Source organism: Triturus cristatus, chromosome 7, assembly GCF_964204655.1.
Source record: "Triturus cristatus chromosome 7, aTriCri1.1, whole genome shotgun sequence".
Taxonomy (NCBI): domain Eukaryota; kingdom Metazoa; phylum Chordata; class Amphibia; order Caudata; family Salamandridae; genus Triturus; species Triturus cristatus.
Genome location: NC_140590.1, coordinates 1150695925 through 1150714927, shown reverse-complemented (window position 1 = coordinate 1150714927; position 19003 = coordinate 1150695925). Strand labels below are relative to the sequence as shown.

Below are 19003 nucleotides of genomic sequence, written 5' to 3'. Positions count from 1 at the left end.
TCAATCGTGACTACAATATTAGTAAATTGAGAAGTGCTATCTTGAACCTCAGAGGAATCAACAGTAACATTAGCAATTCTGATTTTGCTAGAATTGCTGTTAGGGTTATTGAAAGCAGTGTTTGATCTTTTGTTACATACATTTTGGAAATGTCCAAATTTCTGGCATTTAACACATTTCTTTCCTAAGGCGGGAAAAGTCGGATTGTTTCCAATGTGATTTCTTGAACCACACCGGAAGCAAATTAATTGTGGCCTCGTAGGTTGATTTTTTATATATCTTCTCTCAGAATTTTGTTTAGGATTTATAGCACAAACTGTATTTTCTTCAGAAACAAAATTCATAGTTTGAGGATTGACAGGTTGTGTATTATTTTGTGTAGAAAATTGTAGGGGTTGGACACTGGACAAAACTTTGGCTGTAACGATCGACCTCTCAATACTTTTAGCGATATCGATCGTTTCAGCCAAAGTAGGATTACAAGAGGTGAGTAGACGTTCTTGTATTTTCTTTGAGTAACAATAAAACACAAATTGATCTCTTATATAGGTATCAACATTATCACCAAAATCACATTTCTCAGCTAGAACTCTTAAACTTGCAATATAATCCTCCACCGATTCCTCTGAGGATTGTTTGCACATTGCAAAATTAAATCTCTCTAAGAGAACACTTGTTGAGTCTGAATATTGCTTCCCCATGCGTAATTTTGCCTCAATGAAAACGTTCCAAGTAGCATCTTTGGACACAGGTGCAGGGAAATGTGGAAGGTTTTCAAATACTCTGCGTCTAGCAGCACCCAAATGGTTAAGTAATAGTGCTAATTTCCTTGTAGGTGTGTAACTATCAGCATCAATTGCAGTCAAATAATTTTCGAAATCTTTTAGCCATTCTGCCCATTTTAGTTCTGGTTTCCCTGGTTTCTGTAGAAAAGGTGCAGGTTGGATGACACCTTTAGCAGTTGCCATAATGATACTTGTTGTAAAAAAAAAATAGTTTATGATGCTACAAAATTAAATGAAATGAGATGCGCCAAACTGTGAAATAACTGGAAAATAGATTAGCTAGCCACTCACAAATAGTTGAAGGAGTTCTGTGTTGTCTTGAAGTAGGAAGAAATTGATTGCAGTACAAAATTCCAGAAGTCATATAGGCGTGTGAATCACCGAACGAGGCGTCACACGATTGTTTCAAAATTGACGAAATTGAGGAGACAAAGTCGGAAGTTACAGGAAATAACTTCCCGACTTAACCAAAATGGCCGCTGAACGTACAGCGTAGCACGTTCCCATAATCCTCTGTGTTCCGTGTTGGTGCGCTAGCTCAAACCCTTTCGTTCTGCATGGTGACGTCGGCACAAATCCCACAATCCTCTGCCAGCTTCGCTCTCAACTTCCGAAGGAAGGGAAGAAGAGACTGGATCTTATGAGCGTGAGGGATCCAGGATGACGGCACAAAGGTGATATGAAGAGTTGACGTTTGAAGGTTGAGTGCGCGCATGAATATCAATGAGGATGAGATCTTGGCAATATCGTTGCAAAATATATAAATATGTCCTTTATTTTAAGAAAGCGCCTGATCCACCTTAAGGAACAGCAGTTCTGATGGGCCGAGACCAAAAGGTAGAAACTGGTGGGCTCCAGGAAATCCGATCCAGTTTGATTTTTCGAAACGGCAACCCCACTCCTGGTACCAAATTGTAGTACAACGTATCGGAAATAATAAACGATTTTCAGACCACTTCGTCTTGGTTTGGGTAGAAGGATTTATTCTTCAAGTTACAAGGTAGGGAGCCCACGGCAGAGGTCCTGACAGATGTAAGGTCAAACCGCAACTGTCGTGGGGAACAGAACTTGGAATAAAAAGGAAGTTAGGATTCCAATGATGGAATAAGGATAATTAAAGGAACAGGCGATGGATAAATAACATGTGACACACTACAATGAATGAATAGCATATGACATACTACATTGAAGGTGACGTTGTCAAAACCCAGTTCTAAAAACAAAATAATAAAACAACTAAGAGTTGGCAATATGCTAAATAAGTATTATTTTATGCTACTGCTTTATTTATTTGATGAGTTTTATATAGCGCTGGCTAGACCCGAAGGTATCGCTTTGGTAGTACACTGGACAAACCTAGTTTAGTTTTTGATCCGCAAGTAACTCGTCTGGTGCTGACATACATCTCTGAACAGACTTCTTTCTCTGACGATAATTGCTCAGGACTAAACTTTCTCTGACAGATCGTATAGTCCACACATTTCCTCCCTCTCAAGTATTATAGGCTATTCGAATTTCCCGCCTCCCTTTCATTCTTGGCCAATCAGAGTCACGGCATTTGTGGTCTTGTCTAAAGCACCTGAACTCTGATTGGCGAATACTCCTTGTCCAAGGTTTCTGTCCAATCAGGGAGCGCGAGGTTGGATAGTGGGCGCTGTGAGCATCGGAAATGCTGATTTGCTGAGCCGGTATTCTACAATCATGGCGGTCGCGGGTGGGTTGTTCAGTGATCTACGGGCGATCAAGAGAGAGCTGCTAACCGCTAGCGCCGCCTGCCGGGAACGGGGGCTGCTGCACGGGGGCAAGTGGTGAGCAGAGTGCACCGGAGGGGCACCAGGGATTGCAGGGAGCAAGGGATGCAAAAGAAAGGCACATTTGGGTGGGGACAGTTGCGGACAGGAGAAGCACTGCATAGTGTGAATGGCGGAGTTTATTCCCGCCTGTTGATCGGAGACCAGCACTTCCAAATGTTTAGTTTGTTACCATTTGGAGTGTGTTTGCGTGTGGTATTTTAATGTCTGAACAAACAGCTTTTAAGACCGTAAAATGTCATTACATAAATCCCTTTTTGAATTCCGAAAGACTTCAAGTCTCACTCGTTGAGAGTGAGAGTCACTTGTTTGAGGGTCTGATTGGCTCACCTCATAGCAGCCTTAATGTAACCTCTGGTATGATGCTCTGGATCCTGCCCTCTACCCCCCCCCCATTTTACAGAGCTGTCAACAGAGGTGAGGGGGGGGGGGGGGGGGAGTGCACCTCTGTTGACAGGTCTGCTTTCTGCAGAGAGGGTCCTGGGAGATGCAGGAGCCCCTGTAAGCAATAACAACTTCTGGAGAGCTCCCCTACAGATTCCTTTATTTGATGAGAAGACATTTCTTCTTTTGGCACATTAGAGTGCTGCTTCAAAATGTTTGTCAACCATTAGTGTTATTATTTTAATTTTACTATCATTCTGATTATTTTGCTATTTAAACGATTTCAGTTCCTGTGTTGTCATTTATGTCAGTGTCTCTGACACCTCGTCTGGTGAGGTTGTCAAGTATGCTAATAAAATGTTGCACCTGTCAGTTTTTTTAAAATTTGAGAGTGCTGCAGGCTACTGCCCTGATTATGAGTTGGTAAGAATTTTCAGACCCCTGTGCAAACCATTTGTGCAGTGACTGGAATTCCGAGTTGGGTGGTATTTGCAGCACGCTGTAATTACCAGGTGCGTTAAATATCTCACCCTTTGTTACATTTCAGCAGGTCAAAGCTGCCAGGAAAAGTACAGTATTTACTCAACCATGTAGAGTATGGTGCATTAAACTCCAAAAGCTGCATGCTATTCCCCAGAATCTCATAATGGGTACTATTTATTGCACTTGATATATAACGTGGCCCATGGTAGCATAATTTATATGGTGCGATACTCAAGCTTGAGAAAACCTTCGACTTCCTGGAGTGGGACTTTCTTTTTGCTGCCCTGACCGGATACGGCATCGGAGGCAGATTCCTCCGCTTGTTATAGACATTGCCGACGGCTGGGGTGAAAACTGGCCCCTACATCTCCGCCCCCATATCGGTTTGTTGCAGAAACTGTCAGGGATGCCCGCTGTCCCTGCTGCTTTTCTCTTTGGCTGTTGAGCCACGTCTGTCTGCGGTACAGGAGCAGGGTGTGGATTGGGGTATCCCACTGGAAAACGTCACACACATTGTCTTGCTATAAGCAGACAATTTCTTGGTATATCTTAGAGATGTGTAATCGATCCCAGCTACTGTGGCCCAAATACTCCGCGACTTCACAGACCTTTCTGGATTGCGGGTTAATTGGAGCAAATCGTGTCTTTATCCTTTCGTGCTCTGGTCCTGCTCCCGCTCTCAACGGTAGTCTCATCAAGTGGCATCCTGACTCCTTCTGTTATCTAGGAATCAGAATGTATCATCATCAAGGAGACCCACTGGACGGCAACCTGGGGAAGGCGATCACTTCTCTCCGGTCCCAGATGTCTTTCTTGCGCACGCTTCCATTATCTGCCTCTTTACATCTCGCCCTCCCTTTTTCGCACGTTTGAACAGGCAGTCAGAGAATTCATATGTAATAATCCCCAATGACGCATAGCCCTTACTAAACTTTACCTACCAACTGATGGGGGCTGATTGATTGATGCCTAATATGGAGCAATACTATCTTGCCTCACAGTTGCAATGGGCAGCGAAGTGGTTGGCGGGACTCCAGCTACATGAAACTACCGCTCTCTCCCCATCCTGGTCGACTGCATTAGTACTCCGGCTATTACACCCTTGTCCCAAATGCAGACTACGTGAGCCTCTACTTGTTGGAGTAGCATTCCAATGTTACAGCAGAAGTATATATATTACGCGTTCGACGCTGCCATATGCACCAGCACTGCCCCAGTGGGGCACGCGATGGGTGACTCTGTAACCTCATCTGCTGACCTGACGGGCTGGCTAGAGGCGGGAATTCACACACTGGGTGATTTATACCAAGATGGTACCCTACTGCCTTATGACACACTGACAGAAACTAGTGGTCTGCCCTGGTCAATTTCTACTGTACAACTCCCTGTTTGACGCCCTGAGTAGCACATGAAGGGACATGGCTGCGGAACACACAACACATTTAACCATAGAGTATTTACGGCTCATGGGGAGGGGAAGACATCTCACTAAATGGTTCGCTGCTTCACTATGCCAGCACACAGAGGTGACACTAACACCCTTGAGGCAAAACTGGGAGGCAGACGGACATCGCCCCTTCACCGATAAGGAATGGGCTGAGGTACTGGGTAGTACCACATACATTCCCCGTAATGGCCGATTCCGCCTCATCCAGCATTACATAATACAAAGAGCATACTTCACTCCTTTCGAAATAAAAAGATTCTTTCACCGCATTAACACTATCTTCCCCAGGTGTAGTGCCACTGATGCCGACCTCCTTCACATGCTGTGGGCCTGCCCAACCCCACATGCCTACTGGCGCTTGGTTAGCACCGCCATAACTGCCTGGACTGGCCCCAGCCTAACGCACACCTGGGAGGAGTTTCTATTCCACCTCTACCCCAGACCTAGGCCTACCCCAGACCTAGGCTTCTAAGTGGCCAAATGCCTGATCACGAAAAAATGGAAGTCGTCCAACACCCCCCCAACCCCCCCCCTCAACCTCAAAGGCCTGGTAGAGTAGCTACTAGTGTGGGCAAGGCCTCCGCAAAATCCCCATATCTGTGAATTGGTATGCTATCCTGCATGGCTTTCAGGGCGAACTGCCACAAGATGCGCTTGCTCCCACCACTCCCTACCTGGTGGAACTGTGTGCGGCAAGACCCTGACCCACGCTTGCGCACTTGAAGTAGACATGCAGTGGATGGACAAAGTGCTCGCCCCAACTCACTGCATCCTCTTCCTGAAGCTTGGGGCTGCAAATGTGCGCATTGTGTTTGCGATTAACACGGGCGTTGGCCAGTCAACACCTCAGCTGTGCAAAGTTTCTCCTAGTTATTTTTGTTTGTCCAACCACCTCCACCCCATTACTTGCAGGTAAGTGATGGAACGGGTATCTCACACTTGAAACGTAAGGAAGCCATCTGCTCTACTAGTGACATCTACGGATGCACACCCCCAATCAAGGCAAACTTAATATAAATGTGATTACGCACCATCCCTTGTATGGATAAGATCGGCCTTGGAATGTTCGCTACATTGTAATGGAAACACTGTACATTATATGACGATTGTATATGTGGCAACTGTGTTTTGCAGTGAAATGCCCATTACCTGTGATTTTATCTGTTTTTTTCAAGCATTTGCCTGTAAAAGAATAACAGATTTAAACAAAACCAAAGCAACTGTATTCCATCAAGGCCTTAGAGTTCGAAAATTGCCATAGATAATGTGTAAGTGCAGCAACCCGGAGTGCAGCTGTCTCATGCTTGAGAAAGTTGCACATATTTTGTCTGGGAGTCAAGTTATCCCTAGTGTCTGGTAGCCCTGCAGTATTAATTGGTAGTGAGTGTAACTATCTCTAGTGCCTCTGAGGCCTTCTAATACACTAGATTTAGAAAAGCAAAAAAAACACGGATAGACCAAAGGTAAACAAGCATTATAGTTTAGCACAAACATTTAGCATAGGATTACAATTGCAACCAGTTTCATATCACTGTTGTATTATAGTAGCATTTAAATTGTGGGTCAAACGCCTGATGAGGTGCCAAAGTGCATCAGTGGACAGGAGCTTGTTACATCATATATGGATGCTTGGCTGGAAGGATATTGGTTGTGGGATGTATGTGAAGTGTTTTATGTGTGTGATGAACAGTGGTGCTCTTATCTTTGAATTAGTTGCAGTGCTTCAACATGTTGGGGGAGAGAAGAGAAATATGGGTTATAATGCTTGAGCATTAGGTCACTGTCTTGTTGGAAGGCATGTTGTGTAAGTGTGGCCTAAGGAGAAGTGTTAAGATGTCATGCATGATGAGTAGTGGATAGTGCTTATCATGTCCTGCGATCATGTAGCTGCACTTAAGCCTGTAGTAGAGTGAGATATAGTTTCACATGATTCTGCCTACCTTCATTTTTGGGAGATAGGTTCTAGCTTTAGGATGTGGTGTCATCTGATGTCCTTATTCTCCTTGTGTGAGAATTTGCTTCTGGTTATTAGTCCATTTGATACTGCATTATCTGTTCGAAAAGAACCAAAACTTTTCCTCCTTCCTGAATTCCAAAAGGTCTGCTGTCTGTACATGGACAAATGTGCCACCTCTGCATTTCTTTAGGAACGGATGAGCGGGTGATCAGCACTGGCGCCAGACTAGGGTGGCTGTTTATGTTCTGTGGGCATCTTTGCATCATTACGCCGTTGAAAGGAGAGCTCTTGCGCCCTTTATGTCTGTGGACAATGAGAGGGCATTGATGGCGGAATTTTTGACCATAGTCAAGCATTAAAAGGCTTGGAGCCCTTTCCTGACATGTTTGGGATCCTTTGCATTCTTCGAAGTAGAGCATTCCACTTTTGTGTCTGACAGTGTTGTTTCCATCTCTTTTGTGTGTCGGGATTCGAGCTCTTTACTGTTTTTTTTATCAAGTTTAAGCAGTTTGTTCTTAAGTGCCTGCACGACCTCAAATGTTCTACCTTCCCCTGCACTTGAAAAGATTCATATGCCACCAGTGTCAATAGTTTTTACTTTAAAATAATAAGTTTTATAGTTTATTACTGTGCCCTTAGAGATGTAAAAGTCTTGCAGTATCACGTTGGCATCCTGACAATCTGTCCACATCATCTAGATATTCCTAGTGCAGGCACGTAGGCCGATGTGGTCATCCCCAAATACTACTCCTCCATTGTAATGTGAACTTCAGTTTTCTCAAGGCTTGCCTCAATTCTGATATGTGAATGGTGTACAGAGGAGGGCAATGTGTACTCCCTAAACGCAAGATTCAGTTGTTGCCATCAGCAATTATTCTCGGTAGGGAGTTTGAAGTTAACAATCTCGTTCCCAGTTCTTGATCTAGACCTGTCACCTTTCGGTTCTATCACGTTTCATGTCACCCCACACCAATTCAAGTCACCATGAATGACATTGTTTCATGATCTCAAGAAAAGAATATTGTTTTTATGTTGGGGGCTAACAGATTGCCTATGCAGGTATGTCTGCCATTAAGGTTTGGCTGTGTGTCTGAAATCCATTTGGATGCTTTAAATAGCATTTTCTGTCTCCATTCTGATCCATATTGTCACACCTCCCATAGTTAAAGAAAAGTGAGAGATTTGTCTGACTTGTTTCTTTAACAAGATGGTATTTTCCTCTGCACCAAGGTGGTGTTTGGTGCCTGCTGAGATATTACAAAGCCCTGTGACTCATTGTTACTGTGATGATCTTCCCATTTCATTAAAATGTTCCTAACCTTCAGCCGTTCGATACAGTTTATTAAGAATTCATGTACAAGTGTGCCTGATCCAAAGCAATCAAAAGCATGTTGTCTCCTTCATGAAAGCGAGGGACAACCCACATGGGTGTGTCCACCAACCAAACCCCCAACAAATCATGAAATATCATAAACCTTAATTGAAATTATGAAATTATAAGACATGTTATGAAAAGTTGTTTCAACTGTAAAAATACCCTCCATCCTCATAGTCAGTGCAACACCTCTGCCCCCCAAAAAAATTACCCCCTTATGTGCTTCATATACTCGAAAACAGTTGTCACCACATTGTATGTTAAGATGTTGTAGTGGTTACCATTTGCTGAGGGCTGAATCAACAAGCTAGTCCTTAAGAGTTTATTTGCATTAGGAATCTCCCATCAGTCTGGTAAATTAGTTCACCAGAGCTCTGTGAAATGTACATGTGTTGTGACTCGAACCCAGGCCTCATCAATTGAAAGCCCTTTGGTGTCTATTCTCTGATGGCAACTTGGATGCTTCATCACAGATGCCATAGTGGGGTTTCCTTAGCTTGCCTTCAAGCAGCGTGATAGCTTATCTCCGCAAGTAATGATTTGCTGTTTTCCTTATTACAGGGTGCGGGACTGAAAAGTAGATGTGTTGCTGCCTTCTAAACCTGCATGCCTATTGGCTTTGTTTCTTTCCTTCTAGCATAATTGATACTATCTGTTTATTTTGCATTTAAATGCAAATTGGTAAAGGTTAACCCCACCCCAGCCTCCTCCACTCAATAAAAAGGGCAAATTCCAGTTCATTTTGTTCCAGTCCAAAATGAACCACAATTTGTTGTGGTCTTGTTGGGTACGCAAACGCATATTTCATATTTTGTTATTACTGCTTAACTTTACCAAAAGATTTACTTTGTCTTTGCACAATTGGTGTGTAATTGAGGGAACGTTAACAATTTGGACCCACAGAAGATAACATTTGTGCATCTGATTGTATTCTGTACTCGCTCTGTTCGAAAAATTCTGGTTTGTTGTCCAGTATGTGCTCTCTCTGCCAGTAGTAGATGAATCTTTGACAACCACTGTTGCGTATTGTCACAAAGTTTTATGAGCGGGCATCCCTTTAAACGTTATGCTTCTACGGGTGAACCCTTCTGCATCCTTTCCTCTTTTACATGTTAATTTAAAATGTCATTTGGGCTTGCTGGTGATGCCATCTTCTCCAGTCTACCTACCTACTTTTTCCATCTATTAGTTTTTTTTCTGTGTCGCCTGATGTTTAAAGTCCAGGCAAACCATGTCTTTTACCCTCCAAAAAGCCTGCTCTTGCCCATCTTGTGCATGTAAGATCCATGCATTCCACCTCCTTCTTAAGACAGTCTTCCTTCAGCTTCCATACCCCCAGCCCCCTCCTTCCTAGTGTGGGGTCCTGTTCTGTTGCTGGAGATCACCCCTTTTCTGTATCTATTTGAAATCTCTTCATAGCTCTTTTTAATTTTTTTAACTTGTTTTTATTTCGGGGTATATACAGCCAGCAGTAAACATTTTGATCACATGCAAGATACGCATTGTGCAGAACGGATGACAAATGAAGTTGTAGTTCGTGGGGTTAAGCACCAACCCTGAATTTACAATGTCCCAGGAACTATCTGGAGTGCGGACCCCAAATAACATTATAGAATGCATCTGAAGATCCTGGAAGTGCTACAGATCCCCATTAAGATGAACAAGGAACAATAGTACATAAATCAAGTAAACCATAACTGTTAAAACCTTGGCAGCAATTGACAGTTGTGCAGTGTCAGAGATCGCAAAAGATGAAGGTAGCTGGTGAAGCGATCTGGAGGTTTGCTAAAGAAGTTGGGCAAAAAGCGATCAGAGAGATGATCCAGCTGTATAAAAGCAAGTGTTTATCTCTTGGCTCCTATGGGGCAGGAGTTAAGTTCTTTTGTTGCAAGAAAGTTACAGATAGTAGAAAAAAGTTTTTATATAGACTTTTAGCATTACCTAAAACGACCCAAAGTGTTATAATTTTTGCAGAATTAGGGATAGAATTTTTAGAAGATTTTATTGGCATAGTCCCTTTATTATTATGGGTTAAATTATGGGAAGTTTTGAGGAACTGTCTGAACCTTGACAACATGAATGCCATTCCATGGTTGGCCTATGTAATGAAGGGTTTTCACAATCTAGGTCCGAGTGTACTCTTTAACACCCCGGAAGGCATAGGCCCTCAGACTAACGGAAGGATCAAAGGGATTTTTGCTTCCTATAGAGAAGAAAACAGAATTGTAAAATCTTACTTCCAGTGCTATCATTAATTATATGCAAATTATTACTGTTCCTGGAACTAATTCCTACTTATCTTGGATAAGCAACCAGCAGCATAGATTTTATTTGACACAGCTAAGACTAAGTCTAATCCTTGGCCACCCCAGAAATCTGCCACGCAACACTTAGTTATATTGTAGCTGCTATAAAAATGAGGAAATCTTATGCAATGTAAGCATCTATTGTGTTTTTTTTGTTTTTAGAGCAAATTGTTTTGCAAATGACTGTGCCTGATGCTTTCTTTTATAACTGATTATGAATTTGGAAATTTTTTCTTATGTGCTTTTATGATCAGTACATGGTTGGCTAAAGATTTTCTTGAACTTGACAGAGCAGTGCATCATTTATATCCCTAAGTAACATAGCCTGACTCAATCACACATCTGTGTTCATCCCGCCCCAGCCTCTGGATGGATCCATAGTACACTTGGTACAGGTTAACGAGGCCACGCCATGAGGCGCTGTGAGAAAGTGCCATCTTTCTTGCATGGTATGCCCCTACTTTTTGCTGAATTGCCGACTGTACTTTGACTGAGTGTGCCCTGGGCTCCTACCAATCTGGTGCCCAGGGCCTATGTTCCTTCCCTAAAAACCCCAAATCGGCAAGCCCTGGCCACATGTCAGCGCCTGGTAAATGGTACCCTAGGTACCCAGGGCCTTGTGACCAGGGAAGGCCTCTAAGGGCTGCAGCACTTATTGTGCCACCCTTAGAGGCCCTGTACCCTAACACAAACACACTGCCCTTGCAAGCTGAGTGTCTGGGTACAAGACAAAACACAGAGTCGACATGGCACACATCCCTGTGTGCCATGCCCACAACCTACACTGCCCTGACATACATCAGCCACCCCTCTAGCTGGGTGCCCTATGCCAGTGGTGTGGGTACAGGAGCATGAGCCCTGTGCCCCATACAGTACCCAGGTCCATTCCTGGGCACTGTAAGTGCAGTGCTGCCATTTAAAAGTATAGGGTGCTGGGAGCTCGTCAAACACGAACTCTACAGCACCATAATGGCAACACTGAAGACTGAGAAGTTTGGTATCAAACGTCTCAGCACATTAAACCTGCTTGGATGCCAGTGTGGGATTTAATGTACAAAGCACTGCAGAGGACATCTTAGAGATGCCCCCTGAAACCTAACCTACAATCCACGTCTTGTCTGAGAGGCTGCCACACAGCAGACATGTTGCTAGACCCCTGGGTGGAGAGCCCCCGCTCTCCTGGGCCTGCAACAATGCACATCCTGTGCGAGGTGCTAGGTCTTCTCCCCCAGGATGGGCAGGGGGAAGCTTCAAAGGCATGCCGCCTTTGTGAGCTTCTCCAGGCCATTTGCTGTACCCAGCAACTGGCCCCCACCGGTTCTGACCCCCACTCTGGTGGGAAAACTGGACGGAAACCCCAAGTAAGGACAGGGGATGTGCCAGCCTCTGTCAACCCCACCCCTCAGGTGAGGGAGGCGAGGTGAAGCACATCTCCGGGCTCTCGCCATCTTGAAGATGGAAAGCCCTGCCCAATCAGGACTAGGCTACTGCCCCCCTCACACAGGAGAGTGGCAGGATAGGGGGTGTATCCACCCTGCCCTTTACCTACCTGTAACACCCCTAAATCTAGTATTTAGGGGCACCCTGAACCTTCCCTTCTCAGATTCCAGATTCCGAAAAAGCAAAGAAGAACAAGAAGAAAGAAGACCTGCCGTGCAGCTGCTAAGAAGAGTAAGACACCAACTGCTTTGGCCCCAGCCCTACCGGCCTGTCGACCCTCGAACCTGCTCTTGCTAAATCCCGGCACCTCCTGTGGCCAGCAACCTCACAAACCCCGGAAGACCTGGCTACCTTGTGACTCTGAGCATCTGGGAATCCCATGAGCAGTGGCTCTTCTAAAAGCAAGTTTCTAACCCCTGGCATCAGCCCGGAACCACGAACCCTGCACCCTCTGCACCCGCCAAGCCTGGCCTGTGCCGGAGTGGACAAAGACCTCGAACGTTCCCCCGGCGACTGTGACCCCACCTCGACGCTCCTGACGATGCCTGCACCCTCAGAACCAGGGACCCCCCCAACCGCGATCAACCGAGGGTAAGATTTCCCGACATCAAAAGGCACCCCGGTGCCCTAAAGCCCCCTGTGCCAGACTCCTGTGTACCTACCTATCCTCCAACTACCCAACTTACCTCTCGAAGTGATGGTGGCACCTGAAAAATCTTCGTCCCCGAGCTTGCAGCCTTTGTTCGTCCTTGAGCTTTCCCATTGAAATCCATTGAGCGCCCGAAGGCTCAAAAGCACCCTGCACCCAGCCGCCCGAGTGGCCCTGGCAGTGCAACTTCTACTCCTACCTACTTCCCCATTTGCCCTGAGCAAGTGACCAGAAGCCCAGCTCCCACAGCCGCGTGGCCTGCTAGTCAGCAGCCACCAACCAAGGCCCCCCTGCCTCCCATAGGATAACATTGGGCCTAACTCACTCTGCACCCGGCTGCCCCAGTCCCGCTGAGGGTGTAACATCTGTACTTACCTGACCCTGGGAGACCCCTGAGTCTATGCCCAGAACCTTAACTCTGCCAGTCGAGTACTTACCCATAAGCCGATAACTCACTTTTCTTCCATAGGGTAACGTTGACTGGTTTCTTCTGAAATTTCTTCTAAGTGTGGAGTTTCTAAACTTTAAAATATTCACCTAAAATCAACCGAGTAACGAAAATGAAAATACTCGCCTGCTATTAGGAGAGATCCCAGTGCTGGATCTTGGTGCCCAGCACTGACCCTGAAAAGTACTTACAACCGTACTTACCACTAACTCAATTTTCTCCCATAGGAAACCATTGACGGTTTTCTGTGAAATTTCTTCTAAGTTTCGATTCTTGCAAACTACAAATATTCTTTAAAAATCGTACCAACTGTGAAAACGTAATTACTTACCTGTTTTAGATAGATGCCCCAGTGCTGAGCCTAGGAGCCCAGAAAAGTAACGAGAACATACTTTACCCGTAACTTGAATTTTCTCCCATAGGAAACCAATGACTGTTTTTCTATAAAATTTCTTCTAAGTGTCGATTTTGCAAACTTATAAATATTCTTTAAAAAGCGCCTGTATAACTTAAACGCAGTTTCTCAACTGCTTACAGGTGGTACACTAGTGCTGGATCCAGGATCCAACACTGACCTAGAAAAAGTACTCCTAACCCCTCTTACCTGCTAAGTGAATTTCCTTCCATAGGATAACATTGGTAATTTGATCAGAAAAAGTTTCTAAGTGTTAACTTTTAAAATAGCAAAATAATGTTTAAAAATCACAACAGTAACTTAACTGAATTTACTCACTTGTTTCCAAGAACTGTCCCACGTCTGAATCTAGGATCCAGTCCTGGAGTTAGAAAAGTAATCCTGAAAGTAATCAAGTGCACATAACTTAAAATTCCCATTGAGCTCAATGTATTATTGTGTTTGAAATTGTGTTGCCTATTGCAGCAACCTGTAACTATTACCTACAAAAGTCAATTGCACATTGCAAAAGTATTTAACTAAAGCATCTCATTCTGAGAAAGCGTATTTTGATACCTATTGTTGGTTTTAAAATAAAACAACCATATATTAAACCATTGGCCTAGAGTTCAGTTCTTAAGTGTGTGAGACCATTTGCTGACTGGGTGTGTACAACAAATGCTGTACACTGTCCTCTGATACTGCCTTACTGCTCGACCAAGCTACCACTTTAGAGAGTAAGGTTATATCTAACTTTAACCTCTGCCAAACCTCTCGGGACTGTGAACTCTGTACACACTGTACCTATTTGGGAACAGTATATACAGAGCCACTTTCTCACAGGCGCCTCTCCCTATGTGTGGTTATCCTAGATTTATAGAGGTTATCACCACTGCCAACATGTTTCAATGATGATCATTGCATTGCCACTGAGGTCAATCGGGCGACCTCACATCCTATACCTATCCGTTCACCCTAGCTGGTAGCAACTGATTAGACAGGGTGTGCGGTATAGTTTACGGCTTGTACCTCGGAAATTCCCTGTCTGAGACAGTGCATCCGTGTCCCCACCTAACTGCCTGGCTGTCTGCAGTTTCTCCAGCAGTATCCCCCATGTCTCCAGATCTCGGTCAGCATTCTCATCCGTGCAGACCAAGCGTAAACGTCGCTTCTCAGCTACTCCCCATTCGCCCATGTCCGCTCTTCATTTCTTCATAGCTCTTAAGGTTCTGGCGAAATTGAAGTATTTGGACTTAGCCCTAGGACACCAGATCCTGATTAGAATGTTTATCTGTGTGGCTGTCTTCTTTACGCAAACTACAACTCATTCAAAATAGAGCAGCGAGGATAATATGTAAACTACATAGACCTACATGTCTCCTGCCTTCATGAAGCTTCACTAGCTCCTCCCTCATCAAACATAGAGCTCTTTTTAAAACTGCTTGTATTATTTACAAATCCATTCATAACTAGGCTCCAGCCTTTGTAGCAAGCAGAATTAAGAGACATGTTCCCCCAGATCCTCTCTTGCCAACTAGTTGAGGAACCCTCAGTTCAACTGACCGAGAACAAGGGCAGGAGCTTTTCTTTCCTGGACCCATCTTATGGAACTCTATCCCTTCCTCATTCCGGCTGGACCTCACTTCCTGAGGTTCAGGAAGCTTTTGAAGACCGGACTGTTTAAGCTAACTTTTGATTAGCCTCGACTCTCTCTCTCCCCTTTACCTTCTTTTTTGTCACACTGCCAAGAAACCCTGCGGTGTACGTGCACTCTACAAGTTTTTCTAACAAAATATAGAAGACCTAACCATTATATTTTGAGATTTAGACCACTTCAAAACAAGAATTGGCATAGCCAATAGATCTCGCCTTTGGGACCTTATAAGTGTTTAGTTATCCAGCACAATATCCTTGGTGCAACAACATCGTGTTGCATGGCTAAACACTTAAAGTGCCCAAAGGCCAGACCTATTGGTTATGCCAATGCTTGTTTTGAGTGAGTGGCTCATGCAGGTATGCGACTGTGAGGTAGAGATGCGGTGAGTGCTTTTACAGGAGCCCCTGTGACATTGCGCCTTTTCAAAATGTATCTTTGGTCTGGTGTAATACTTCTAGCCCCTATTCCTGTCTTCTCGCAACCAATGCATCCTTAAATGTCCCATGTACAGACGGGGTTGACACTCCTATTACCCCAGCCCTCCAGTGACACTTTACCTGTCACGGGTGGCGGTGGTGGACGTGGTGGTGGTGGTGGTGGACGTGGTGGTGGTGGACGTGGTGTGGTGGTGGACGTGGTGTGGTGGTGGACGTGGTGTGGTGGTGGTGGACGTGGTGTGGTGGTGGTGGACGTGGTGTGGTGGTGGTGGACGTGGTGTGGTGGTGGTGGACGTGGTGTGGTGGTGGTGGACGTGGTGTGGTGGACGTGGTGTGGTGGTGGTGGACGTGGTGGACGAAGTGGCGTGGTGGACAAAGTGGTGGACATGGTGGTGGACGTAGTGGACGAAGTGGTGGTGGACGACGTGGTGGAGGATGTGGTGGTGGTGGACGTGGTGGATGTGGTGGTGCTGATGGATGTGGTGGTGCTGATGGATGTGGTGGTGCTGGTGGACTTGGTGGTGCTGGTGGATGTGGTGGCGCTGGTGGACGTGGTGGTGGACGTGGTGGTGGACGTGGTGGTGGTGCTGGTGGACGTGGTGATGGTGGTGGTGCTGGTGGACGTGGTGTTGCTGGAGGACGTGGTGGTGGTGGATGTGGTGGTGGTGGTGGTGGATGTGTTGGTGGACGTGGTGGTGATGGACGTGGTGGTGGACGTGGTGGTGGGGGTGGTGGACGTGGTGGGGGTGGTGGACGTGGGGGTGGACATGGTGGTGGACATGGTGCTGGACGTGGTGGTGGTGTTGGACGTGGTGGTGGTGGACGTGGTGGTGGTGTTGGACGTGGTGGTGTTGGACGTGGTGGTGTTGGACGTGGTGGTGTTGGACGTGGTGGTGTTGGACGTGGTGGTGGACGTGTTGGACGTGGTGGTGATGGTGGTGGTGGACGAAGTGGTGGTGGTGGACGAAGTGGTGGTGGTGGTGGTGTTGGACGTGGTGGTGGACGCGGTGGTGGACGTGTTGGACGTGGTGGTGGACGTGTTGGACGTGGTGGTGGACGTGTTGGACGTGGTGGTGGACGTGTTGGACGTGGTGGTGGACGTGTTGGACGTGGTGGTGATGGTGGTGGTGGACGAAGTGGTGGTGGTGGTGGACGAAGTGGTGGTGGTGGTGGACGAAGTGGTGGTGGTGGTGCACGAAGTGGTGGTGGTGGTGGTGGTGGACGACGTGGCGGTAGACGTGGTGGCCGACGTGGCGGTAGACGTGGTGGTGGTAATTTCTCTGTGGTTGGCTCTATGGTATCCTTCCTCCATAAATGGAAGCAATTGTTGATTGTCATTTTGAAATCAAAGCAGATAAAGTACTGCCACTACTTGAGTTGCCGGTAGTAGGAAAGTGACATGCAAACCTTATGCAATGTAGTAAAATGGAATGTGATGGGACACTTCGGAGAGAGAGAGCCGTGCACGAGGGAAAACTTATAATGTGATATTTTATGTCTCAGTAGTGTCTGCCTTGTATTGAGGCTATTGTTAATTGTCGTTACAAAAAACATTGTAAGATTAATTGCTGTCTCTGTGCGACATGCGACCTGCGACAATAAAGAGAGAGCGAAAGAAAGAGAGCGCTGTGTTTAATCACTGTGAATGACTAATGCTGGAACGCAAACAAGCAGCAGCTGTTTTTTTTTTTTTTTGTTTTTTTTGAAAACCTTTATTGACAGTTAAATAAGAACAAGTATGGGCCTACAACCCCCCAGGGCCGGCCGCTAAGCAATCAGAGCCAAAACAACAAGTATAAACACAGGCAGCACTTCGGGGAGCAAAATCGTACTGCTAATACTGTGAACAGCGTAAGTAGGGCACCAGGAGAAAGAGGTTTTCATTTTATGATGAAACAAGGCAGAAGGATCAGGTGACAAGCAATTTTAAAACAACGATCACGGATATGCGGAGTGATGAACGTTAGCGATTTACAGCAATCTATTAGGTCAGTGGCGCAAACACAAGAACATCAGGATGGGGAAGAACATAATATACAGTTGCGCCCGCAGTCCCCCGCCAGAACTCCCCAAGAACACCCCGGAAGTTGTGAACACATGGAACGGCAACGAGGCATAGCAAAAGGAGGTGTATCACGCTGATCCCAGAAAAAGAAAAACAAAAAGAATCAGAGAAGAAAAAGGAGGCCATGGAAAAAGAGATGAAAGAATACAGAATCCCCTCCCCCAACCCCCCACCCTGCACCTCTGCAGATGAGTACGGCCCCCCCCCCAGCAGTGTGCCTGTCGCCCTGGAACCAGACCCGAAATATAGGAGAATAGGGAAAAAGAAGTAGGAAAGGACCCCCACCAGACGGGGGGGGTAGAGAAAGTATTTATAAACTGGAGGAGGGCCTTCATAACAGACCCCCGGCTTCTCCCTCCCGCACGGTAAGGTTCCCCTAAAGTGAACAAGGAACAGCACAAAAAACAATCTTCTCAAACCACGATGGGGAGCATTATGCACCTATTGTGCCAGTAGCCATGTAAGGAGAGCACGCCACCCCTAAGCCCGCCCGTCCACTAGGCGACCACCCCCGAGGGGCCAGCCTTATCCCTGACCACTCTTTGGAATTCTGCCCATGCCGACCCCTCGACCCAGCACCATACCCAATGTTCCTAGGCAGAGGCATGTCCAACAACGACCGAGAAGCGACGCACACAGGTGGGGTGGAAGTCTCTGAGCATTAACACAGTCCGCCGCGTGAAGAAACAGGCTTCCCAGTGCTGCCTAGGATCTGCACTGCACGCAAGGTTCAGGAAGGCAGGAGCAGCCAAAGCAGACATTAGGTGCTGGAGTTGTCCCTGGGTCGCAGGAGGGCAGGTACGGGATGAGGCCACCACATCCCACTCAGGTCCAACGCCTCCGGGACAGATCAGGCCCTCAGAAGGCCGAACACACTGTAGCATACTGGCCGGAGCGTGCAGTTGTGTACTAACCTCGAGGGTGGCCGCCACAGCGTCCTCCTGCGCGCAGTGTGGGTAGTCTCTGTGTTCGTGCGGACAGGCGGGCCGCCACTGCCCCAACTCCGACGCCACACCATCGAGCTTACTCCCCAAGACCACGAAACCATGAACCAAGGAGGAGTGAAGAGTACCAAGAGCCTCGAGGAGGTCGCCGTACCCCAGCGCAGCTCTCTGTGATCTCGCCGCCACACTCCCAAAAGTCGTACGCTCACAGGCCCGCTGCGGCCCAGCGGACAGGATGGTAGGCTTCATCGCCCCAAGATGGCCGCCAAGTATGCCCGACCCTCACCGGGGCCGGGACCCCGGGACAAGCGTCGCGATGTCCATGTCGCGGGTGACCGGGTTCTGGGGGCAGGCAAAAAAACTATCCGTGGTCACGGGCAACAGTCGTCCCTACCACGGACCAGCTCCCGTAGAAATCCGG

General features: G+C 46.5%; 1 protein-coding gene across 1 annotated transcript in view; it reads left to right on the top strand.

Moving 5' to 3' along the window:
* The first annotated feature begins 2447 nt into the window (after positions 1-2447).
* CDC23 (cell division cycle 23) overlaps positions 2448-19003 on the top strand; it is a 57051-nt gene continuing 40495 nt past the window's right edge. Inside the window, exon 1 of the mRNA XM_085618379.1 lies at positions 2448-2593. Coding sequence (XP_085474505.1) covers positions 2487-2593 — 107 coding nt within the window. The 5' untranslated portion in view covers positions 2448-2486. The remainder of the gene's footprint in view (positions 2594-19003) is intronic.